At 38.5% G+C, this 26079-nt stretch overlaps 1 protein-coding gene across 2 annotated transcripts in view; it reads right to left on the bottom strand.

Annotated features, from left to right (window-relative positions):
• ELMO1 (engulfment and cell motility 1) overlaps positions 1-26079 on the bottom strand; it is a 311383-nt gene that overhangs the window by 222333 nt on the left and 62971 nt on the right. For both annotated transcript variants that reach the window (XM_027891987.1, XM_027891995.1), the window contains exons 4-7: positions 25890-25930; positions 24909-24981; positions 11878-11928; positions 2588-2757 (exon numbers count right to left, since the gene is read on the bottom strand). In XM_027891987.1, the coding sequence (XP_027747788.1) occupies positions 2588-2757; positions 11878-11928; positions 24909-24981; positions 25890-25930 (335 nt within the window). The remainder of the gene's footprint in view (positions 1-2587; positions 2758-11877; positions 11929-24908; positions 24982-25889; positions 25931-26079) is intronic.

The following is a 26079-nucleotide window of genomic DNA, read 5'->3' as shown; positions in this document are numbered from 1 at the left end:
CAACCAACCCCCCCAAAACACAAACAAAACAAACAAACAAAAAAACACCCAGTCAAGCAACAAAAAAAAACCCCACCAAACCAAAAACCACCAATTAAAAAAAAAAAAAAAAAAAAAAAAAAGCCAAAACCAGCCACCCAAAGAAATGGTTCTTCAGAGGTAATTTCTCTGTAACCTCAGTTTGTTGACATGGCAGGAAATGTCAGACCCTGAAGAGGGGGAACAGGTTCAGCAGCTTGAAGTCAGATGAGAAAAGAAAACAGCAGCACCATGGCAGGCTTTGGCTGCTGAGCCTGTGCATGTTTGCTCCTTTAATTAAATTCCAAGTTCTGTTAAGTTTGCACTCATCAGCCAGTGATGTACAGTATAAAAGCAGAAGGGAAAGCAGTGTAGCCCGATGTCCTTGCTTTACAACCCCATTTGCAAAACCAGACTTGGAAAAACATGACCTGCTGACACCCTCAGGAGTTGCAGAACATCTAGGCTGCTGAACACTAAAGCCTGCAGTGAGTAGTGGGAGTTTATCAGCATGTAAATCTGCTGAAAACTCTTACATTTTGAGTCTTTGTCCAATGTCCAAACTAGAAAGTGTTTCTCCCCACGGGCAGAAACACTGATAAATAGAGTAGACAGGTAGATCGATCAATACATCTTTGATGACACATTACATTAGCTAAAAAGAAAAGACTTAATTCCCTCCAAATGCAAGCCACTTCCAAAATAAATTTTAAATAAATAAATAAATAAAAGGCAATAAACTCTGCCCATATGTCCAGTTTACAAGTCTGCTGCGTGATTTGAAAACTTATACCTTCAGTCAGGAATTATTACCAGGGTGTTATTTGCTGAGCAGTTCTTTCAACAATGGTGCTGCTGCCTGAAGTAGTTTCTCTTCCAAACAGTTATTTTTAATCCAGACCAGTCTGCTGCAACTTGGCTCATCCCACAGCTAACAAAACAGTGGTACAAACACATCTGAAGGGTGAGGAGGGCACTTGCTTTAGTCTTGGTGCAGCTAAAAGGAACGCTTCTAAAAATCTGAATGTTCCCTGTCTGTTTCAATAGAAAATAAAGTGCTTTAGTTTAAATACCTTCTGCAGTGGAGTAAGTTAAACTATTTAACCTAAATAAAGTCATGAATAAACCACAGGGGCAGTGACTTTTAATTTGCTTATGTTCTGATCTTTAAAGGCACGTATTAGCCTGCACATTAAGTATACTTCTTAATTAGTGCAGCAACTGTGTACATGTGTTTACATAAACTTAAACTTGCCTTGGCTTTTAAACTTAATTTTGGTCCCTAAACAATAAACATTATATGAATTTTTGACAGGCTGACAAATTCGATAACTGGAAGGATTTTTTTTAAAGTGGTATAACGTGACATGTGCCACAGATCACATCACTACAAAAAATAAATGACCACAACCCCAAAATAATGAAGATGAAACCACAAGTTGTTGAAAATGAAGTACAGAGCTGGAGTTAGGCAATAAGGATTTAAAGTCCAATAAACCATTGATCACATGACAGGCAAGGATCAGGTGAAGCATGCTTTTACATTGCTCAATCTATGGACTGCTGGATTCTAGATAGCAGTTAATTTTTCTGTGGAAGATCCCCAGTATATCTTGTGTGGGACCCTCAGAGACCATTTGTGTTCCATTTCGAAGTCTACTTACTACTTTTGCTTTACCTCCTAACACTATTTACTACCTTGAATCCAAGGGAATATGAGCACATTTGTGAGGGGATTTCGATTGACTTCAGCAATTTGCTTTTGGAGTCTGGCCCACCAGACTGAACACCACCAACGAATAAGAAATTTACTTTCAGAGCATTTTCTTTCTCTCCGAAAGGGGTGTGGGTCCTGTTGATTTCTTTGTGTGTAGATGGGGGTTGACTGCAAAGTACTGAAACTCTTATTTGAAAGCCAAAGTCTACTGTTAGAACATAATTTAACAGTGTAACAATCCACATTAAGCCAATGGGCATTCACTCAGGACTATGGTCCTGAATTTCACCAACTGTGAACTTTGATAAGGTGTTCTGGGAAAGAATAAGTGTATTTTCAGAGCCTAGCTTTCAATTTCATGTCAAAAAACCACTGCTATTTGAAAAATTCCAGCCAGGATCAAAACAATCAAAAAAAAAGGAAATAAAGTAATGCACTTATTACGTGTGGGTTTTACTCCACATGGTCTCAGTAATGTGAAATTTAAAACATAGTTTTCAGATTACATTACTTGTATATCAGCCTTTAAATACAGTATCAATGATTTATCAAAATTCCAGCAGGTAGAGAAGAAACTAGGACCTCAGTCTCCCAAAATTTTACGGCACAGGGGGTACTTGTGGCTTCCTAGTTTGCTCAACCCCAGTCCCCATTAGCCCACTGTCAGGGGAAATTAAAAAAGAAATATTCTCATTGATAATTAATATATTATCCTAGAAGCCCAAAACTCTTCAGATATTTAATTTTATATAATTTTAGAATTCTGTATGCAGAAATACTTCAGCCACTAAGAAAGTGAGCAGGAAATCACCCCACACAGAAGGAACATCAGAGTTTAAGCGAAATACTTACTCTGTGCCACTTTCAACCATTTGCGTTAGGAGGGAAATGCCATCGAGGTTTATAAATTCTTGGGCAAATGTAACATCCCGTGAGTAGTTGGCTAAGTCTTTCAGTGCTTCTAACTTTGCATCCATACTAGAAGATTGGATCCTCTCATGGAGCTGCTGTGCATTTTGAGCCTAGGAGAGAAACAAAACACAGAAAAACAATCAAACAAAAAAAACCAAAAAAAGCTTTTGTTACAAGGAAAATCATTAATAAAACATTAGTGTAAGTAGGAACAATAGCCATCTTTAATTCTAATGATACTTAATGCTTCCATGTTCAGAAAAGTAGCTAAAAAACAAATTACTTTCATAAAAGTATATTACTTTTGTATTACCCCATTATTACCTATAATTATTCGGACTCTTGCAGAACTATTAGCTGAGCAATGGAGAGATATCTAATTGTCTCAGGTAAACAGAAGCATTACAAAAGATAGCCTTCGCCTTGAAGAGCTAATGTGTCACATCAATAAAAGTAGAAATCAAAATAAATTGCAGCAGACAATCTCAGTATAATAACAGTGGCACTTTTTTTCCTGTCAATGCTCACTCAGTTTACACATTTCTCATGACCTTTAACAACAAGGACTATATACCGTCCTAATCAGATTATATAAATAGAGAACAGCTTCAGGCCTTCTGCTCCTTCCTCCCCCTCTTCTTTTGTTCACAGTTCAAAAACTCACATACTCTCACAATGAGGAGCATAAGAATAATTACTTTCCACATAATACTATAATATTATCTGTCATGCATCTTTATGTAAGTTCAATATCTTCATATGTTAGGCTATTCTGCCCATTAATGTTTCAAATAGAGGATGAGATAGTGAAATTCAAACTGGACACCAGTGATAAAAAGCTAAAGAAATATTTCAATAATGCATATTAAATTGTCTCTCTCTTTAGTCATACAAATACTTTAAAATACATCTCACGTTTTCAATCTGATGCATTCACTTACCTGAATGGAATATTCAAAAGCTTCAGTTAATAGCTAGCCAGACAATACTTTCCTTAGAAAAATAATCCTCCTCACTATGTATAGAGATATTTGTAAAACTGTATTTCCTAAAATTCATTTCTTACCTGCACCCAATGAAAACTGAATGAGAGGCTATATGCCATTAGGAAAACAAATTAAATGTAATTCTGCTGAGAGTTATTGTGACGTTTCTCTAAGATGATGCTTATTCTGTCTCAGTTGGAGAAGAAATATAGAAGAAAAGGCTGTGGTGACAGACAATTCCTTTTCTGTTCAAGTAATGAATATACTTTTCACAGAGAGGTCATCTCTGTAGATCAAGATTCTGAGATAGCAGTCGTTTTTAGTGCAAGTGAACATTTAAAGAAGGAGTCCAGGGAAAAAACAGCACTGTGTCATTACAGATACAACTTCCTAGCTACATAACTTTGATTGCTTCTAAAAACATTAATAAGTTAAGTGTCCCACTGTCTTTAGCAAGGTTTGTTACTTCTCATTTTTACAAAGAAAAATTAATGTATGGTCTCCAGTCAGCATTTGGCCAGAACCTCTGTGGTAAGGACCATGCACAGGGAGGAAATACCTTCTAGTTAGTATGACTGTGGTTAGCGTCTTAAGTTAAGACAATATTAAAAAGAAATGGAATATCTTCAGTTTCGAGCTTTTTCATGCCTACAGTATAGGGTGATGCAGCTTAGCATTTACAGTTACATTAGCAATAGCAGTTACATTACCTATAAAAAGGCAGAATTCTGTCATCCAGAAGGTCTTTCTGCCAACTTACCTCCTCTACCAATGCATTTGAGTTCTAATGGGGAGACAAGGGCTTATAGAATCTCTGTGTAATGGCAATATCTATTCAAATAGTACTAAAAGAACATGTCTCAAGTTTAAGCAGGTGATAGGCTAAACCATTTGCCAAAGCCCATGGAAGAAGTAAAAATAGACACCACTAACTTTCAACTTCCAGTGTAACAACAGAATACTTTCTCCAACACTCTTCCTTTATCAGAGGGGCTGAAGAAAACCCTGCTGAAGTACTCTTCTATAGTTAGCTACAAAAACTCAGAGCAACTAATATTACCTGAACCAGAAGTTCAACAGCCAACATCTATCTTACCAAACTTCCTCATTCACGGAGCCACTTCTTACTCTAGATTCCCCACTACAAAAACTCAGGAAGTCCCAGAGATGCAAAGCATCCTCAAAACATTACTGTTTCTCAGAGTACATGCAATGTCTGAATTCCTGCCCACCTCAGAAAAGAAACACTGAAAAATCCTCAGTTCTGCCATGACAGCTGCATTCCCCTGACTTTGGACATGGTTGCTCTAATTTAACCTTAAGCTCATTAAGAACTGTGCACATGCCTTCTCCTACCTTCCAGAGATTTGGGAAGTTACCACATTCCCACTACCTGCCTACTGAAGGATACTGCTCTTCCAGCTTTCCATGGGAACCCGGTCCTCTGAAAGCTCCTGGACTCAGTGAAAAAGAAACAAATAGAAAAGATGAACAAAACAGCTAGTTCAGTGTGACTGAGCAACTCTCCTGAGCTGCTTAACCAATAAATCTGAGTGGGCAAACCTTGAGCAGCAGTGCTATGAACAAACAGATAGGGACTGCAATTGCCTGTGCAGCACAAAAGCAAGCAAGAAAACATGTAAGTAGAGTCAGGAGAACATCCTCCTCCAAACCCCTTCACATCACACCAAAAAATGCTGTGTAAACAATGGCTGCTCTTCATACACATTGACATCAGATTATCTATGGTTTACCCTTCCTCTTGAGAAGAAATTTCAGGCCCTTGCATGAACACCTTGGGCTGGTGAACTGTTGCTGCCATCCAGTTAAACTTCCATTACACATGTATCAATACCAAGCATGGAAAGAGCTAATCACACCTCTCCCCCAAACTGAGAACATCAGTACAGGCATGTGCAATGACAGTTCACCTACAGCAGCATGAGCGGGACCAACCTATCAACAGAGATATATTAATCCTCTTTCCTCCACAGTCAGTGAGAGCTTTGAAATTCACCAGACTAAACCCAAAATATTAGCTCAGACACAGTTTGGTACCCTCTACAGAGAACAAAAATCCATACTACAAAAGTGGTTCAGCCCCTGTTTCAAGTACATAAAAGAGCGCTTAGTATCATCATAGGCTTTATCTGGCTATGCCAATGTTCCATCAGCAAAGTTTACACACAGTTGTAGTTTTCTTCCATTAAACAAGTTTTGCAAGACATTGCCTCGAATAAACCTTGCTTCTTCTACTATTGGAAGAAAAAAGAATGGGCAATGGCAGAGGAAATCTGAATAAAGGGGTAAACAACTATTTGTCTTAGCAAGAATGCTGGTATATGTCTCACTGGAAATATGGACAAAAGTTGTATTGGATGTTTTTGTCCCAAACACCTGATGGGTGAAAATATTGCTTTGGTGAGCACCATGCAGTTCTCACAAGCCTCCTAGTTCTTGTTGCCATAGCATTCATACGTGCTTATGGAATGTACAGCTCACTTATGAGTGCATTAAAAAATGAAACCCAGATGAAATACACTCTGAATTTTTACCATAGAGCCATTTTAATGATTTACAAGGGATCAGTGGATGGACAGAGAGCACAGCTCATTAAAGCAATAGCAGAGCTGGCTGCCATGTCTGTACTCCTATTGAAATATCAGTCAGGTACGAATAAATATATACATATATATATAAACCTCCACAACTGAGAATCATTAGAGGGAATTAGCAGAAATCAGGCTGCTCAAGTAAATGAAAGGCAGAATTGACTGCTCTCCTGTTTAGAAAGGAAGATGGGAAGCTTGTAAAACATGTGCTGTTGAAGACTCAGCATTTCAAAAGGCTGTCAAGTGGCATAAGCTGCATGCCTAGTCTTAAATGACTTGCTCCAAGGACATCCAGAAAGGTTGCCCATAGGGAGTAGCAATGCTTAAAAGGAGCAGCTTGATGAGATTGTCAGCTTAAAGAGAAAACTAATGACCTAAATCCAGGATGTGACTTGCTTAGAGACTCAAATAGCCATTTGGAGATTAAGAATCCCAAGATCATCCTAACAAGAGATTCCACCAATCAAATTATCATTTCTTTGCCACCAAATACTTTGTGCAAACTTTGAAAGCAACTTATTAACCAGACCTACTCCGGGTTCTACAGAATACAAAATACAGCAAGTAAGGACAAGAGGGAGGTCACAGATCCAAAAGCAACCACTACCAAACATGAGTGTGCTATGGAAGAAATTTTGACCATTTATTTAAATTGCTGTTTTACCACTACGTAATTATTTATCTTCTTTATCCTTTACAGATTCCTGTCACATTAGTCAACATCGGGCTAGTAAAAGGGCGTTCAGACTATCGGTAACTAGCAAATACACCTCTGTACTAACCAAACAGGTAAGTTTCTGTGGTTTAATTGAAATTGCTCAGCGTTGAAATGCCACAGTGGTTTAAACTGCTGCCTTTTCTTGGATTGTTATTGCTACTTCACCTACAACTGCACACATGCCAGTGAGCAATGGAGTCGATACATTACATAATCGTCACTGTGTGCCCACCAGATCCAACAGACCCACCAAGACTGACTATCATCTGATGCCAGATAGGTAAGGGGATTAAATTTTAGTTAGTACACACATTAATTGCTGACATCTTTTACGTGAATACTGAAGCACAGATTCCACATCTAAAGCCCTGTACAGACATGGCACATAGAGCAGTCCTATGGAATCACAATGGGTAATTATGGGAGCAGAAGCAGGGAAATGGTCATATCTAGAGTCATGTACTAAATCAAAGCATTACAGATGCATAACCATATGTATTATGCAAATATGCCTAAAGTAAGTTTATACAATCAGTAGCCACTTCTCAACATTTTATACGCGTTTTTTCCTCTTGCCCCATTTGAAACAATCCTTTTTGCTTACTATTCAAAACATGTCTTTGGAAACCTGAAAAAATGAAAGTAAACCTTTATCTATAAAAAGACAAAGCCCAACTCCACTTCTCAAATCTCTGTCTTGTCCTATGACAAGACAAATATAGAAGTGGTTCATTGACCTCCATGGTAAGTGCTCCTGGTACAAGGTTCAATTAACAACTAATTCACCATTACATGATAAACATAATCACAATCATAGGTTAGAAGTGCAAAAATTTATGCATTTACAGAATATATTAAAGCAATTGTAGAGCAAAAATTATAGGCCAAATCCTCAAACATTTACTTAAAGATAAAGGATTCAGATTTATAAGCAGAAGTAGGTTAAAAAAACCTGTTTAGATCACATATAAGTAAAAACCCACATTCCTCCTATCTGTAGAAGCATTCAGAGAAAACACTATTACTGAACACCCCTGTTTACGTGATTGCTCATGATACAAATGCTAATACATCTTCCTACAAACAACTTACAGGCTTGAAAACTCAACTGATCTCTGAGCAGGGGATCAAAGAAAAAAATGTGAGAAACATAGATGATACAGCCCCATAAAAACCACATCAGAAAAGTCTACCCCTTGACTCACTGTTTAAGATGTATAGTTAATGAGCAAGGCATGTTTTGTAAGTGCCCAAGAAGCTACTTTTAAATAAACAGCGTGTGTTCAAATAACAACTTCTGATAGAAAACAATTAAATTTTTTTTTTAAAAAAGAGGACAGTTCCTTTAAATTAATTTTATCAGTATTTTAGCATCTTTTAAAAAAGGATTAGTCTTTTGAAGAAATATTTGCAGGATCTGATTGAAGAAATCCTGCAGTTGTACACACTAAAAGGTTGGACTCCGCTTGCTGCATTGCAGGACACAAAAGTCCTTTAGGATCGGTCTCACACTGGGGAGTAATTAACAGCTCATTTATACACCTATCCACCATGCATTGGAATATGGGTATCACAAAACAGGCAATAGCACTATGGCATTTCAACTGTCATATGTTCAAATACAAAGAAATGTTGCATAAGAAACTTTTCATGAGTCCCTCCAGAAAAGCAAATGGGTAAAGGGGGAAAACAGGTCAAAGAAAACTGCAGAAACACACAACAGCCCAAAGAATTGGTAAGAAAGATGATAAGAGAGGTTAAAATAAATAAGAAAGATGATATAGGAACAAGGATAATATGAGAGGAATTCAATCTGTACTCAAGTTACCTAGGAAACAATGTCTGTGTGGTGAGTGGTTTATAAAAGAAAAAAAAATGGCATTGCTTAGGAAAAACAGCCTTTCAGAGAATCGCACAAACTTAGCAAACAGACCTACGGAAACAAAGAGGCAGTTCAAATTTCCACAAGGCCTAACGATCGGCGTTTGCAAACTTTTAACTCAAAGAAATTTAAAATAGGCACATTGTAAATCTCTCAAGGAAAGCGTTTCTAATGGATTTAGCAGCACACCATAACTGCAGTTTTGCCCTTGCAATATTAACAATGGTTTTCAGAAAAAGATCCCTGTATACACACACAAAATAACCTAAACTCGAGATAAAAAAAGAGAAAGTATTTTACATTTAGCTTTGAGGAATTAGATTTCAAATCTTAATTTTAAAAAAGTCAACCCAGAAAATGATGGTTTTCTACCTCTAGATACAACTACCTTTCTTTCCTCTGTCCTTTTAATCTTTGATAGCACCTACTCTGGGTCCATGAGTAATAAAAAAATTTGAGGCTTATGACAATAGGACTCAAAAAGATTGAATCTCATCCTTCTCACCCAAATTTCTATGACTCAGGCCATGCAACTGTGAATAGGTACAGCCAGACTAGTGGCTGTCATGGAAATAAACTGCGTAAAATTTAAGCACTAGAAAAGCATTTTAAGTTCATGCAGCCTTCAGAACTGGTCAACTCAACTCCTCTCAACTCTTCAAGGAAAAAAAAAGTTTCCTCAAAAGACTTGTGAAGTTCATGACAGATTTTTTTTTTTTCCCCACAAGAGCCAGGAAGTAGGCAGCTCAGGCCTTTCTGAAACTATCCCAGAAACTGCATAATCCATATGTGCTTGCTCTCAATTTCTCTCAGTCTTTCTCTCCTTTCCTAATTCCTCTACCTTTTCATAAAGCGCTTTTATTGATATGATTTTCTTTTTCTAGTGGAAGGGGAAAGATAGTTTCAGCTTTATACTGCTGTACAATAGAAAAAATGGGGGGCAGGGGGGAGAGGAATTCAGAATGTTAATGTTTTCACATGATTAGAAAAACATTTCCCACCCAGTACTAACAGCTAGAAAAGCATCTTTCCCATTTTGCAGGAGTGTATAATGCAGTCTGTTCTTCACACTATCTCTTCCAAGTACTGTTGCTCTCATAGAGAATTTCAGAGGAAAAAATGGAAACAGATGGTCTGTTAGATTTTCAGGGTAAATGACAAGCATTGTATGGGTCACCAGTTTAAAACCCATAGCTTGGAAGCCTTTAATCTATCTATTTTAGGTACTGCTATGATGACCATTTCAACAGTACCTTAAAAAGCAAAGAGGCTATTGTAGGGTGGGAACATGAAGAACTTCATTTTGTATCTACTGAAAGAATACAAATACTTTCTAATCTGACAAAACCTCCTTTCAAACTACCTTTCTGAATTTGGGAAAAAGTTAAAAAAACTTTTCAAAAACATCAGGAAGTTTGAAAATAAACCCTGGTTCAGGGATAAAATCAATACCAAATACTCTACAGTAGACTAGCCTTCTGTCTTAAAACAGGATGGCTGAGTTACGCATAACTGCAGGCCACTGCCAGAGTGGTCCATAAATTGGTAAGCAACAAGCAATATCTCAGTATCCTAAGGACTCCTGTCTTGGTTAATTGACCCTAAGGTAAATCCCCAAAGAAACAGACCAAGCAATGATGGCCCTATGCAAAACCACACCTTCCTGTCCATAGGTAGTAGCAGGAAGTGTTATACATCCAAAATTTGTCTCTTGTGTTTGTAGGTCACATTTCCAATTGTTTGATCCAAGTGTCATGAAGACAGTGAGCCAGACATTTTCAGAGATCAGTTGCAGCACAGCCTCTCTTCAGTTTTGCATGGTGCAACTGGTTGTGGATTTTGAGACAGCGTAGGATTCCAGGAGTCATTTCATGGGGTTACTCCATGCTGTGGTTACACAAAAAGAATGATATAGTGCATTTAGACCATGTTGGTTCTTGATGAACCACAGACGCTGTTTTGACTCCATGAGATTGCAAGTCTGGGCAGTACTGGAGAGGACATTTTTTCTTAAGAAGTCCCAGAGGTTAGAAGGAGCTGGTGCTAGGGTTGTCTGTTTCTGAGGAAGTTCCACCAAATGGGGTTTACTCTACCAGCGAGTGGCTTCTCCGGTGTACACGGCTGTTCTAGCAACATATGCCAAGAGACTGGAGTCACACAGACCCTGACAGAGCCATGGTCTTAAACTGCTGTTTATTTCTGTGATTGTAAAACTGTATATAACGGCCACTGAAAAAGGTGATGAAGGATAATGGAAATCTCTTGCCTTTGCTCAGTTGGTTGCTGAGAAGAAAGTCTACTGGGCGGCAGAGTTTGGCCATAATAACACTTTGAATCTGCAGAAGCTATAACACCACCAGTGAAGAGGTAACCCATTTTAATGGAACAGTACAATTGTCAGCAATAAAATGGGATTGCTGTTGCCTTAGACATACATCTTCCAGGACTAATAGTGGCTTTCAGCACGTGGCACCAGTACTGATTAACTCAGCAGGAAAATGGACCAGCAACCAGCAACTCTGCCTTGCTTTTCAGGAGTTGGCAAGGAGATAGTGTTGAAAAAAAATTCAAAGAAAAGATTTTAAAAAAACCTCCAACAAAAAAAAACCACCACCCTGTAAAATCTCACTGTTACAGTTGCTACACTCAACGCAAACCCAGAGAGTAGGAAAGCTCTGACCTGAGACTACCAACAGAGCTCTCTATGATGCAAATCCCTGCCCTTCCTCCTGGCTTCATGGCTTTGAGCTCTGGGGCAAAAAAGGAGCAACCTGAGTGTCAGCTTGGATACAGAGGTATCTTGGACATGAAAGCTGTTCCTAGTGGAAGAAAAGTGAGACACAAAAAGCCCCACCCAGCTATGCTAACTGTATCACCAAATGTCACTCTGAGATATCACCCCTGTTTCCATAACTCATAACCTTTGCAGGAAGATTGTAGGATACACTGTTAGACATACATCCATTAGTTCACAATGATTCACTATTGGAACCTTCACTTTGAAGGAAGAGACAAACAGAACAGTAACTCACCGGAGATGTTGTTAATCGAAGGATGGCTCCATTTTTTATTTCATTACGATTCTGAAAGAGAAAAATCCAAAAGGTTTCATTGAAGACTCAGATAAAAAGATAAAACATGCATTGAGCAGAATGTCATACTAAACGCGCATCAGTACTTTCCCCTATCTGCATGCAAAAGCTTCCCTCTTTCATATGTAAGCTAACAACTCAACAGTATTTTCCTCACTGAGGTATATAACATCAGCTTCAAGAAATAGGTGGCTGTTGACATGATACTTAGCAAATCTGAACCCTTTCAAGAATGACTTCATGTTTTTCAAAGTTTAGCTTCCATTGGCAACCTCTAAATATTTCTTTGAAATATCCTGTCTATGGTGTCTGGCTCTGGTATTGTACATATTTGAGGAGCTTGTAAGTTTGCTGAAACCTGTCATTAAACATCTGCAGGATTTAGAATTTATCCCACTGGCTCTCTATTTTCTATAACAAGAACATGCTGACTTAAACCACTGGAACCTACCCACTGAGCTCTGCCACCACTACTTTGTACTCTCCCTTAAAGTAAAAAAAGCACTGCAAGTTAGCAGTAAGCAAAGTTCAGACATGCCATAAGTCCTTCTCCTTAAGCAGTTGGCAGAAAGAGGGGGCATTAAACATTTTCTTTTGGTTAAGCTCACATAACATGTTCAATTAAACTAAAGCTATGGGTAGATGAAAAAGCCACCATGGCGTAAGCTATGGTGTTCTCTTACGCTGTCCTTACAACTTTGTGGTCAAAGCCCACGAGCATGGTCTTCTCCTGTGGCAAGCATAGGGGAGCCTCTGCCTCCTTCAACAAGCTACTTCCTGTTCACCACAGGCTAGGAGAATAAGGTAACTAGGCCAATGAACAACGTACTAACAGGAACTGACTGTGTATAGCGCAGTGCACAGTCACAGTGTCAGTCATGGTTCAGCAGCTTGCTCACAAGTCAATACCCTAACTTGTCAAAGAAATTGGAAGAATCCATAACAGTTTAAGAGAGAAGAGTTAGTTTTGTACTGAAGACCACTTTGCAGGCTTTTTGCAGACTGGTGTATTTCTCCTTAAGCATTTTTTTCCAAATTTATTTCCTTTTTCTTCTTCCCATTCTGATACATCTCAAATCCAAAATGCTAAAAAAACAGATAAATCTTGCCTGAAATGAGGTCAAGCAGTCCCAAAATAAAACTCCAGTACATTGTCTCTTTCTTAGTATCCAAGTTGTCTGTGGGATTGGTACTAGTTATTCTCCACCCACAAAGACTTCTTCACTCTAACTGAAATAACTGAAGTGCCAGACAACACAGGGGGTACAACGCAGAAGCTTTTTTACAGCATCTTTGCATATATATGCAACTAATTCATCTCCTTCTGCCAGAAGAGCCTCAGGGAGGCCAGCCAGGCTATACTCAAGAGAGGGGTAAAGAGTGAGCAGCTAAATACAGGGTGACTTCCCACAGCACAAACAAAGTGCCAGATTTTCTCCTCTTGTAGTAAAACAGCACCAGACCCCAGCTACGTTTCATCATGTCTAAGGAATCTGTGTGAAGTGGCAATGGTGCATTTGTGTGGTTTAATCTCAGTGTTCAAACAAACTCACTTCACAGACAGTTGTGGTGGTTTGAGCTGCTACCTCCTGTTTTTTTGGAACTGTATAAAAGTAATTGCTTTAGGACAGACAGTGAGAATAGGCTAAATCTACCTCCACCAACAGTTTAGATTAAGTCACTGGAACTCAGGTGCGTTAGGCCAGAGTATGTGTGTGCACACATATACACAGCTCTACTTGGAAGGTAGCAAATCCCAGCATGTAACAATATTAAAATCAGGGAATCAGACAACACTTGAACAACTTAAACTGTACCAATCACATTCAGACATTAAAGTTCACTGATATCTTTATGAAAACATTGGAGAGAATAAACAAATAGACTGTTCTTAAATATAAAGAAGAGCACACACACAAGCTTTCTTTTTTTGTAGTAGCAAAACTTTAGGCTTGCAAGTTTCTCATGTTTCCTGCTGCAATTAACATGAACTACCAAACCAGGTGTACAAATGAGTTTTTGGTTTAGCAAGTTAAGTCACTTCATCTGGGCCACAATAAACATCGCTGTAAATACTCTTAGTCCACTGCAAACAAGAGGTGCTGGGCACAGAGTAAGGAGGCTACAGGATAGTCTCTGAAGACTTGAGGAGTGCTGAACAGCTGAGTAGTCCTACCTTCCAGGGAGCCCCCGGTGGTCTAGGGGAAATGACACTGCACTGTCACTGCAGAGACCCGGGTTTGATTCCCGGTCGGGGCCCCTCCCCGGGCAGATGGAGCTCGTTAGCCCTGTAAGGCAATCCATCTACGTCCTGAGGACCTCGCTGCCACTGTCCAAGCGTGCTTGGCCCCGGCAGATGAACCTCAGGATTAAAGGGTGGGCTCAGTTCCGCGCACACTGTGTCTCACCTAAAAAATCCAATGCGCAGGCTGGAAGGTGTAAAGACCTTCCCCGGTTCTTCGTTCGCGAAGACTGGCCATTACTTATTACCTACCTCCCACCTGTGTGCTTCCTTTTCCACCTGGCACGAGCTCTGGTACTGGACAGATCTGTTTGTGGATCAGTCTCACTAACCTGTCAGAAATTAACTCCAGTAGTAAAGATAAGAGAGTTTTCTGTCAGGTTAATAGACACAAACAAGCTTTACAAGGGTTCAGAGACAGCGCAAACCCAAGAAAGATGGTGGAACCACATCTTTGGAAGGAGAGAAGCAGTGGATGAAAAGAGAAGAAGGGAAGCATGAGGAGGAATTATACCTCACATTTTTGGGAGCAGCAAGACGTCAGCCACAGCTTGAATTACATTAATTCATAGTTTCTTCAGCTGAAACTATGCTCCACACTTTTTTCAATTACAGTAGTTTTGTCACAAACTGAAACTGTAACTCATAAAAACTTGGTCTTAATCTGATATATTCTCTACAGTGTAAATCATGCAGGTTAAAAAAGAAACCTCTAGCTACAGAAGGATAAACTGCATAGACTGAACCTACAACCAAGCTAGTAAGTGAAAAATATCTTGTTAAAAATACACTATTTCTCAATAGTCATAGGAATTTAAAAACAAGTGGAAAAAGGGAAGCCGACAACCGGGTCAAAGTTCAGATACCACATATGGACAAACAAGAGAAGTACTATTCTCCAAAGTAACCTTATGTCAGCAGGTTATATACAAAAAATCAGAGGAAAAAGAACACATAGATTATTAAAAGCATCACTGGATGTTTTCTTTGGACTCCTTCTGTTTAATCATCAAGATAAATCTGAAACACCAAAGCTTTCAGACTCAAAGGTATAAAGACTGTCAGAGCCCACAACACACAAAGCCCTCGGAGCTTTCATTGTGCCTGGCTCAGAGCAAGGTGTGTGTGCCTGTCCTCTGCTGTAAATTCAGTCATTGCTACCACAACAGATTGAGAGCTCATCTTCAACTCCTGACTTAAACAAAGGCTTAAGGAAAACCGCCCACACCTTCTCTCTGAAAGTATTCAAAGCATCAAGACTCTAACATAGCAAACTAGCCAAAATTTGAAAAGGGTTAGCTGTTGCCCCATTTAAAAAATACAATTTTGTTTATCCATTCTAAATAATGACTTAAGCACATACCAAGAAACAGTGTGTAAGCATACCATTAAGCCAAGAGGATTTCCTACATTAACTGTGTGATGCAGCAGTCAGCATGCCAGTTAATTTCAACTGCAACATTTACACACAGTTAATCCTCTTAGTTTCAGGGACGATATCCTGTGGATTTCTTTTCCAGGATAACAGAACATCATTACAGCAGCACAGCTTTGGCAATCATACTTATTAGCAACACTGCTATTTAGGACAGTGCTCACCACCACCTATAGTGAAAAAAAACAACCCCAAGAACAAGACAAAAACAAACAAACAAACCTTTTCCAAGATACTCCTGGTCTTTTTCTCAAGTGTACAGGAGTTTTGCAGATATTGCTCATTCTGTTGTATTAGGAAAGCTTAATCCTGAGCTGTGAAGAAACTAGTGAAATGGTACTATCCAAAATGGCCCCAAAAACTCAGTAATAGGAAAATAGATTTATTATAAATGTTACATAGGGCTAAAACAGCATATAAGCCCCATTTGCAATATTATATCTAGCAATATAGAATATAATATATCAAAGGATTATTTTATTCTAATTAGATAGGTAATATTTACGAGATGAGTTTTCAATCAGACAGTCAAATACTACTGTGAAGACAAAGAGCATAGCACAGGAGGAAGTAGAGGATACTTGGACAGTTCATCTTGTGTTCACATCTTAGGACCCTCTGCCTTCTAATTTCATCAAATGGAGCAACATGAACATAACTTGAACTGCAAACACTTCAAAAGGGATAGGTAAGGAAGGAGAGTCACTGGGATAGCCCTCTATGTTAGGGAGTGTTTTGACTGTCTAGAGCTTAGTGATCGTGACAATAGGGTTGAATGTTTTTATGGGTAAGAATCAGGAGGAAGGCCAGTGAGGAAAAATTGCTTCACAGAAAGGGTTGCCAAGCATTAGAACAGGCTGCACAAGGGTTGACTCACTATCCCTGGAGGCAGTTAAAAAAGGTGTAGATGTGGCACTTGATGGCACAGTTTACTGTTGAACTTGGCAGTGTTAGGCTGATGGTTGGACTTGATGATCTTAGAGGTATTTTCCAACCTAAACGATTCTATGTTTCTATTACTATCTGCCACCAGATTCTGTTCCTTCTCAAAGTTCTGTTTTAGCACACACAGGAGACTTGAATTTGGAAAGCAGGCCTCAGGCATTAACAGAGTCCATCAAATTATGCAGAGGGATGTAGCTACGAGAATTAGCTTTAAAAAAATCTTATTGAAACAGTCAAGTTATTTATTCAGAGCTTTGCTTGAAAGACACTTTGGAAAATTTATCTGGCAAAACTGAAATTTGTTTTGCCATGCATTTTTCTTATCATTTTAATAATCTATTATACCCAGCAAAATGCCTCAAGATTCGGCTCACTGTAACTAGTTGAAATGGAATGTTTTTTAACATATTTTAGGAAGACCTAGAAGCATTTGTTCCTATGGTTATAGCTCACTCAGCGCTATTCTTCAGCCTTAACCAAACAGCTTCCCTCAGACTTCTCTAGCCAGCCTGAAGTATAACAGTATAACAGCCATTCTTCAGGTGTTTATATCACTAAGCAATAGATTTATCCCTATTTCCATACTACTGCTATTTTATTACACCTTCCTCCAAATGAACACAACAACTAAAAATTAGAGCTGTGAAATACACTTTAAGTTAATGACTCCATTACATTTTCAAGAGGATGAATTTGGGTGAACTGTAAATAAGGACAAAATGACACATAATAGAGTTATACAGTTCATTTTTAGGTCAATAACTTAGGAAAGAGAAGCGAAGTTCCTGTTGGCAGATCTCCCTTAAAGCACTGACTCAATGTGCTGCAGCATCCAGGAAACACTGGGGGTCATCAGAAGTGGAACTGTGAACCAGACAGAGGGTGTCACTTTGCCACAACACAAGAACTTCATGTACTCATGTGCAGGGCACTGTGTGCAGTTTTGATCTTCACATCTTAAGAAGGTCACGATAGTGTGAGGGAAAATGCAGAGAAAGGCAAGTGTACAACGGGCTTCAGCAATTGCATCACAAGGCAGGGTCTACACAGTTTGGAGGGACAAAGGACACAGGAAGGGATGTAGTGAACAAGTTGAACGCAGAACTGTTGTTATGAAACCCTGCAGTATGAGAACTTAGGGGTACATGATGAAAGCAGTAAGGGATCAGTTTAAAGCAGATGAAGAATACACCTCTTCATTCAGCAGGCAGTGAGCTACTTGAGCTTGCTGTCACAACAGGTTGTGAAAGCAAGCCATATCAACAAGTTAAAGAAGAGATGAAAGAGTTGCATGACCTTTATAAGGGATATTAAATGGACTAAGTGCAGATGTAGCCTCCAACACCTGCAATATAACAAATGGGAATACTGAGGAAGCATAAAGGGAGTGAAAGCCATCACTTTCCTGAACAGCATTAGCTACTGTTACAGCTGGAGACCATCCAAGAGGTTAGATTTAAGATTTGGTTGACTTGATAGGGAACTTCTTAAGTTCATTTTTTGTCAGCAAAATGTTTAATAAGATGAAAGTTAAGTGACATAGGTAATTATCAACATTGTGCTACTTCGTATGACAGAACAGTACTCTTTTAGAAGAAATACTTATGCAATTAATTTTGTCATAAAATTCCTTTTCTGGGAAGCTGTTGGACATGGGGACAATGTCTTCTAGCTTTTCATGTTATAATTGTTGATAACATTTCATCAAAATTAAATAGTTTGGCTGAAGTTTCTAAAAAGAGGATGTTTTCTGCATGCTGTTTATCTATCCCTATTCAAGGATCACAGAAACTAGTAAATAAACCAAGATACAGCAGTGGTTCAATTTCAGGGTATTCATTCGCCAGTGCAACTCTGCAGCCCCCAAGAGACACAATTCTGCACAAATATCTTTCTAGCGTGTGGGCTCCCAACACCTCCTTCACATCAGATCTTCCAACATGCAGCAGCACAGTCAACCACCTAACCATTGAAAAGTTACCTCTTCTTCTCCCCTTCATTCACTAAAATAAGGAGTACAAAAAATTTTCCAAAGTTTTCTATTGTCAGATCCATGGCTTGAATCAACTCACCTTCCAGCAATAGTCACTAGGATGTCAGTGAAACAAAGAGAATGAAGTAATGGTGAGGAAAAAGAAAGCTCAACTACCTTTTTCTCCAGCAACTCACAGTAATACCAACTTGACTGTTACTTAAACCACACACTAAGAAAAAGACCCTACTTTGCATGATATGCTTGTCTGCAGGTGGAATGATCTACAAGGACAACTTTACCAGGTACCCCTTGCTCTGCAAAGCAGCAGTGGTATTACACTGTGGGCAGACATCCTTCTGACACATTAAAAGAAGTTACACACAAGTTGTTTTTAACCTGGATCAGTTCCCCAATTCAAGCAACCACACACAGACAGCTGTACCAGTAACACGGAAGAGGTGGGCAGATAACAAGCACACCCATCACCCTCTGATAAGTTTGTTAATAAGAGCTGCACCCTGAAAAATAAACAGCAGGAAATTACAGACTTAGTGGGCTTATCCTATTACTGGTGAGATCATGTGGGGAAATCAGAACAGGGCACTGGTATGGACACAAAAAAAACCCCCATAACAAACAAAAGTAAGATTTTCAAATTGAAGTCAGCTCTCCAGTGCAGTTTATCCACATTCACCCACAACACTACTGAGGGGTCAGCACAAGAGCAGTAGCTCCTTAAGCAGATGCTGCTACTAAAAGAAATAGCTGAAGATCCAAGTCAAGATTCCTACTGCTGCTTTATGTGGCATAGACAGTTGTATAACTGGTTGAACAGTCAACAAGGGAACTAAACCAGATGAAAACTATATCATTTTGGGGTTTGCCCAGTGTGTATGGTAAAAGACAGGAGTAAGCACTGTAGTATAAGCAGGAAAGAGGGCCAGCTCTTTTTGCAAGCATCACATTTGGAACCATACTGAAACTTCAGGGGAAGCCTGCAGGTGCTTGTGCTTCTCTAGTATATACATCCCACTTTTAATGCCCTTTCCTGTGTCCTTCCTCCCACCCAAGAGGGACTGTAGGTAAAAACATTGCTTTTCCATTTCTGACTACAGTCGGAATTTGATAAAGAGTTTGTTCTACATCAGCTTAAGTGAGTTCAAGAAACAATTGAGAGACAGTTCATAGCTGTTAAAAAGAGCAAAGTTTCATTTCTTTTCCTATCCTTCCTTTAACTTCTTTCTTCTCTACAGCCTACTCCTGGACATGGCTCAAGAGTTCTACCTCATCCTTACATCAGATCAGGTAGCCTCTTTATTAAGCAAATTTAATGAATTAAAGTGGCACAAAACGATTCCCTCTCTTGCCATCACCTTCAAAAATGGCCAGTAAAATGTTGTAGCTAGCACAGATGAAGTGGCAGGATCTTCTGGGGAAGGGGAGGAGAAATCAGAACCATCCTCTTTCAGCAGTAGCCTGTGATGTTTGTTCACTGCACTTTGGAAAACAACTCATCCAAATAGGATATTCTTTAAATATAAAGATTCCTTAAAGAGCATTTTTGTGTCAGCCAAACCTTACAGACAACTGCTTACTATCAGGTGAACCCAAACAGTTGTATTGTGTCTGTGGTATGCCATATTTACCTTCAAGTGCTGTAAGAGAAAGACAAACCTTTTCAGAGCCTTTCCTCTCTAGTGATTGCTTGAGAGGCAAAATGACAAAATCAATTAAAGAAAATAAATATCTATACAGCTTTTTTTAAAAACTCTTGATCCAGCTCATCAGCCTTGATGTGCAACTGTGGAAGTAAAAAGAAGATTGTCATACCTTTTTAAAAAGGAGGCAAGAAAAAGAACTAGGCTGTTCGTGCTGGGGCCAGGAAGTATAACAGGTTGACAGGATATAATTATTTTCTTTTGAAAATTTAGTGTAAACTGAAAGTCCTATAAAATGAGTCCTAAAGACTAGAACCAATTTGCTAAGAGAAGGATGACCACTACTCTTCTTGAAATCAGCCTGAATGAAGCACGATTGAGAGCAATTTAGTATACAGATACTCAAGTTATACGTCTGCTCACTGGAAAAATATACTGGTGTCCACTACCTTTTACTGGAGTTCACAGGGCAGTGTTACCCAGCATCCATCAAGCAGGGAGGAGCACAACCACTCTGACTCCTTGTGCTGACCTTAACGTAGGGACTTTCTGCAGGGCTGTGCAGATGCCCCAAAATAGTAAGAAATCTGGGAACGGGAGGGAAATACCGTGTCTTATCTGTGGCAGAGAAAAGGGAAAGCTGTGTGTAGTTTGATCCAGGTCAAATCTAGAATCTAGCATTTATGTAGCATTATTAACAAATGCATTATCAAGAGTAATGCAAATTGGCAAAGGAAATAGCTCACTTAAGACATTTCTTCAGTCTCTAGTCTTCCTGCTACTCCTCATTCTCAGCTGAAGCGACAGGTCCTTCAGTGAATCAGAAACTTTCAACTCAATGAAATTCAGTCAATCAGTGAAACAGATGAATATGAAAATGGAAAAGACAAAAAATCAAAAAGCCCCAACCCTACAAGTGGCTCGCTCGCTTCTTGCCCTGTCATTTGCATACACTCCCACACAGGGAGCCTGTAATAGCATGCTGGAATTTCACATGAATATACAATTACAGGTTGTGTTCAGCAAAAAAATAGGTCAGAAGCAAAAGCAACCTGGAGAGAGGACAAGCACCAGGAACTTCACCCAGGTTCTCAGTTTTGGGAATATGGGGGTAAAAGGATGTCTCATCTGCAAACACAGTGCAAAGCCAAGTAAAGACAACAAAAGGAAGGTGGAGGCAGCTCTTCTGACAGAACAGAAATAAAAGTCTCCCAAAATTAATGGAGTGAACTGTGTCTGCTTTCGTCCACTTCAAGCAATAAGATTGAAAGGGAAATGTAGGAAATAGGAAAGAAGGAAAAAAACCCATGGGGAGTCTTCTGAGGGATCAGATGCAAAAAAATTGTGACAATAAAAATGTGCTCCAGTCAATAGACAGATGAACGTCTTCACACTTAAAAGATAACATGAAAAAATCCCACCACTTTCAGCACTATGTGGTGACTATAGCTCAGCTATGGCCCACAAAGCCCTTCAGCCCTTTATTCCTGATAGTTACTCAGGTGCCTCCAGCAGTAAAACCAGCTTGAACACCATTCTTCCACAACCACACACTGGATCCACAAATGGATCTAGAGGAGGCCATGGCCTGCAAGACCAAAGGTGAGCAGCAGTAAGGGACCTGACATACCCACCAATGTGCTGTATGAGCCACTTGAATGTTTGTCCCAGGATTCCTAGGGCTGCCAGTAGAGGAACTCCAGTAAACAGTCATCCAAGCTGTGGTTTTTAGCCCAGGAACACAAATAGCACACAAAATTATACAGGTATTTTCTACTCTTCATATAGCATTCTCTTTTCTAAACCTGAGCTTGCCCAGGCTATAGTGTTCCTGAGTTATTGTCTGATGTACACAAGCATCTAATTCAGGCACAACCTTGATAGACTGAAGAAAAGGTAGCTTTTTAATACCTATTTTATAGTATCCTGATTCAAAGTCAGGCTTTTAGATGTTTGACCTATCAAAGAAATGCTCCTCCACAATAAGCAAGGCCTTTAAAAAACCACACACCTATTATCGTAATTAAAAATCAATTACTTTGTGATCAAAACACCAGACAGACTTGAGCTTAGGCACTATGCCTGCTTGGTTTTCTTGTTCACAAAACCTCTTACTTTATATCTCTCATTTTTACAAAGAAAAAGGCTAAAATATAAAATTAAAAATTTCCACTGCATTTTCAGAGGCACAGATGTAGCCAAAATAGACTCCAGAGGTAGCAGCCCAAACTGGATCTGCTGTGATCTCTAGCAGAAACCCTGGCTAACTCAAAATTTGTTAAAAGACTGCCCTTACACTGCCTGAAGGACTTATTGCTGCTCCTGTAGAGGCATTGTTTCCTACTAATACAGAAAAAAAAAAAAAAAAATTAGGAGACAGAATTGCTTGGGTGTTGTTTTTATTTATGTACAGTATAATTGGGAAACACAGGTCAGCTACAAAAGATAGAGTTCTGCATTTGACAACCAAAACACAGATGGGTTGTTTGCCACCCAAAAACAAAAATAGAATTGTAAGCCACGTAACATGTGTAACATTTTCACTTCAAAGTTTCTTGTTACTTTGTAGAAGAATTCCTTAATTGCTTTTCTTTCTGGTAACTTTAAATCTGGGGATATTTTAAAGAGGCATCTCTACCTGGAAGGCAGCCTCTGCAGAGACATGAACTAAAGGTAATGGTATCTGCATATGTACAGACCTATAATTCACCTCTGAAAGCAGTGAAAAATATTTCCTTATTGGAAGCTGTCACTGCCACAAAAAAGTTCTGCTCGTGTTGTTTAGTAAGAGGCAAATTATAGAAATGGGGTCTTTAACTATTAAGTGTTGTCATTGAAGTGAATGTGTTTGTCCTCATGCCTAGTGATTTTCATGTTTTAATTCAGAAAGCAGCAACATCTTATTGAACACAAATGAGGGAAAGTATGTCAAAGGGGTGATGGCCTATATAAGCCTCTCTTTATAACCACTATCCAACAAGCAGTGATAAACAGTGAACAATATCTAATGAAAGTCACAGACATCTGAGTAATTCTGGTGGCATTTAGAGCTCTTCTCTCTTATTTATGTGACTCAGAGTCAGATACTCTGCATATTTCCAGTAGGGAATAAACAAACTCAAAGTTCTCTCTAGCAGTACAATCCAAAATGTCCTAGAAGACCATGATTTTCCACACTTATTGCAAGTTAAAGGCAGCCAAAAGCCATTGGACAGAAAATATTTCTCTTCTCCAAATCTTCAGGATCCTATCCACCAGAAGTGGAGGTAAAGCCTGGAATATTTCCCGAATTGCATCAGGACAAATACCTCCAACAAGCTGGAGTATTCACTCAGTCCTGGCTTCTTGGAAATACTCACTACAATCAAAGTTTAAATGCCAACAGGCAAGTTCAACTGTTCTGCCCTATTGGAAAACTGTCACCATTGAGGGCAATTAGCAAAACAGTCTCAGTATTTAATTTGGGTGGAAGTAAAACACAACAATCACTAATTACTTTGACAGGTTTCCTTGTAGCAGCCTTTGAACTGAAACTTGAAAAGAAAGGAGAGAAAAAAATACAACAGACCACCAAACAAACAAAAAAAGGGAAGATCCCAAAACAAATGTCACATTGAGAAGAATGTTTGGTGTTAAAAAAAAAAAAAAAAGAAAAGCACAGTACTATTTTATGAGCAACTGCTCTTGCTGTCCTGCTAAATTTAGTTTTTCCAAACATTTAACTCTGCCTAAGTTTCCTTTATTTCTTGGGTGCAGGTAAGAATTACAGCAGGAGAACACTTAGTTCATGTCTCAGTTATATTAGCAAATCCTAAAGAACTCTAAAACGCAAAACAAAAACAAGAGATCCCTCTGCCTAAAGGCAAGCCAAACTAAACTGATAAAAGGTAAGCAAGAGGTACGTATATCTATGCAGTTACACTCACATCTATTTAGTTCAAAATTCACTGAGGATAGGAAATTTCCATGTGGACTTCAAAAGGTTTTAAATAATACTCTTCTCCCATTGCTTAGAAATTGTACCTCTGAGGAACTACATGTACACTCTTACAAACAATCTTTTTTTGTAATTTCAGCAATTTTCTCAGTAATGCTAGGAATGAATGTTCTGCTTGGTCCCATTCAGATGAGCATGTCCTCACATATTTGGATTAGACATTCCATTTTTATTACAGCTACAGTTATTTCATTACACTGACCTGAAGTCATTACGTCACTTGATGAATCACCTATTGCCACTCTATCTGGGGACCAAAAAAATAAGCCAGCAGAACATACAGAACTGGAAAAGGACAAGATAGCAAGCAGGAAGAAAGAGCAAATATTATACAGACACTGAAACTTATTTCTACCTGATCAGCCAAAAAAGAAAGTGACATGCACTGAAGGCCTCCTCAGACTTCAAAGAGCCCTTCATGTTTTAAATATTTCAATTTCCTGAACACCACTTATTAGCAGAATACTAAACACGCACAAACAGCAAAGTTGAAGGGCTCAGTACTCAAGTTTCACACATTCAAACTTTGTTTTGCTTTTCCAAAAAAGAAAAAAAAAAAAAAATCAGTTAAAAAATCATTAAGTCGGGTTTCCCAGTACGTACTCTCCCACTGACATGACATTATGGAAAAAATATTTTCAACTTTTTAATTTAAAGTAAATTATTGTGGCAAACATTTTTATATGTTATGCAAGAATTGCATTGAATGATTTACCCACCTTCTCTGTGATGTAGAAATTAGAACTATCAGCATGCTGCAGTGCAAATTGATCATGATTTGCAAGAGACCACCTTAGAAATACGAAAATAAATTAATCACAAAATGAAATCTTAATAACAATTCAAAAAGTACTTCACATAATTTTATTATGACTAAAAGAGCACCTGTCATTCCCATGTATTTCTCATACTTTTCCATAGCTTTCAATGATGAGTTCCATTAAGATATAAGCATGCTTACAAAGGGAAAACTTCAGTACAAATACATCCTATTGATTATTGTTTCCAGTAAGCAAGATCACTAAATCACTAAAATAGACCAAAAAAATTAATTTACAGTACCAGGATTTTATGCTACCTTATACAACACCCAAAACTTATATTATTAAGTTGATACATTACATTACGTGTAAAATATAACCTTTTTAACTCAGCAGCAATTTGATGAATATAAACTAGATTCTTCTGTGTGGTAGCACTTGCTTAAAACAGCTTTTTTTATTAACATACTAAAATTACCGCAAGGTATTTGTCTTAGCCAATTATTAGTCTATATTGCAGAACTTGCAATTAACATTTCAGTTTCATATGAACTGACACATCAACTGGACCAGCTTACAGCACCCACTAGACTAAGTGCTCAAAAATCAAAGCCAGAGGCAGTGCTTTAGTCCCTTAACCCACAAACTGCAGGGACCACAAGCGTAAAGTGAGTGGGTAAAATGCATTCTGTGCAGGAAGGAAACAGGCTAAATGATAGTCACCTACATCATGGAGCTGCTTTGTTAAGAACCTAATCTTACAAGCAATTGATCCAAAATGTACTGCAAATTCAAATTTGAAGACAGAACAACAAGATTTAAGAAACTAATGACTACTCATTCAGGATATCTAGATTTTCTTTGGAAAAAATGATCTCCTGGTTGGTTTAATACCTCCCAAAGTACAGTATATAGTAAGCACTATATGGCAGAACTTACCCATCACAGACTTCTTTTATTATTGAGGACAGTGGCTTTTTCTGGTTAATGAAAAAAAAAAGAAAAAAAAAAAAAAACAAAATCACCAAACTAGAATATCTCTGAGCTCTTAAAATATGATTTCAAAGCCAGTAACTGCAAGGAACAAAATAAGTCAGTAGTATTTCACTTTTTGTATAACATAAAGTTT

This window comes from Empidonax traillii, unplaced genomic scaffold (genome assembly GCF_003031625.1).
Source record: "Empidonax traillii isolate 1590-97213 ecotype Southwest subspecies unplaced genomic scaffold, ASM303162v1 scaffold14:size4059594, whole genome shotgun sequence".
Taxonomy (NCBI): Eukaryota; Metazoa; Chordata; class Aves; order Passeriformes; family Tyrannidae; genus Empidonax; species Empidonax traillii.
The sequence above is the reverse complement of the archived record's forward strand: the minus strand, read 5'-3'. Positions and strand labels throughout refer to the sequence as shown.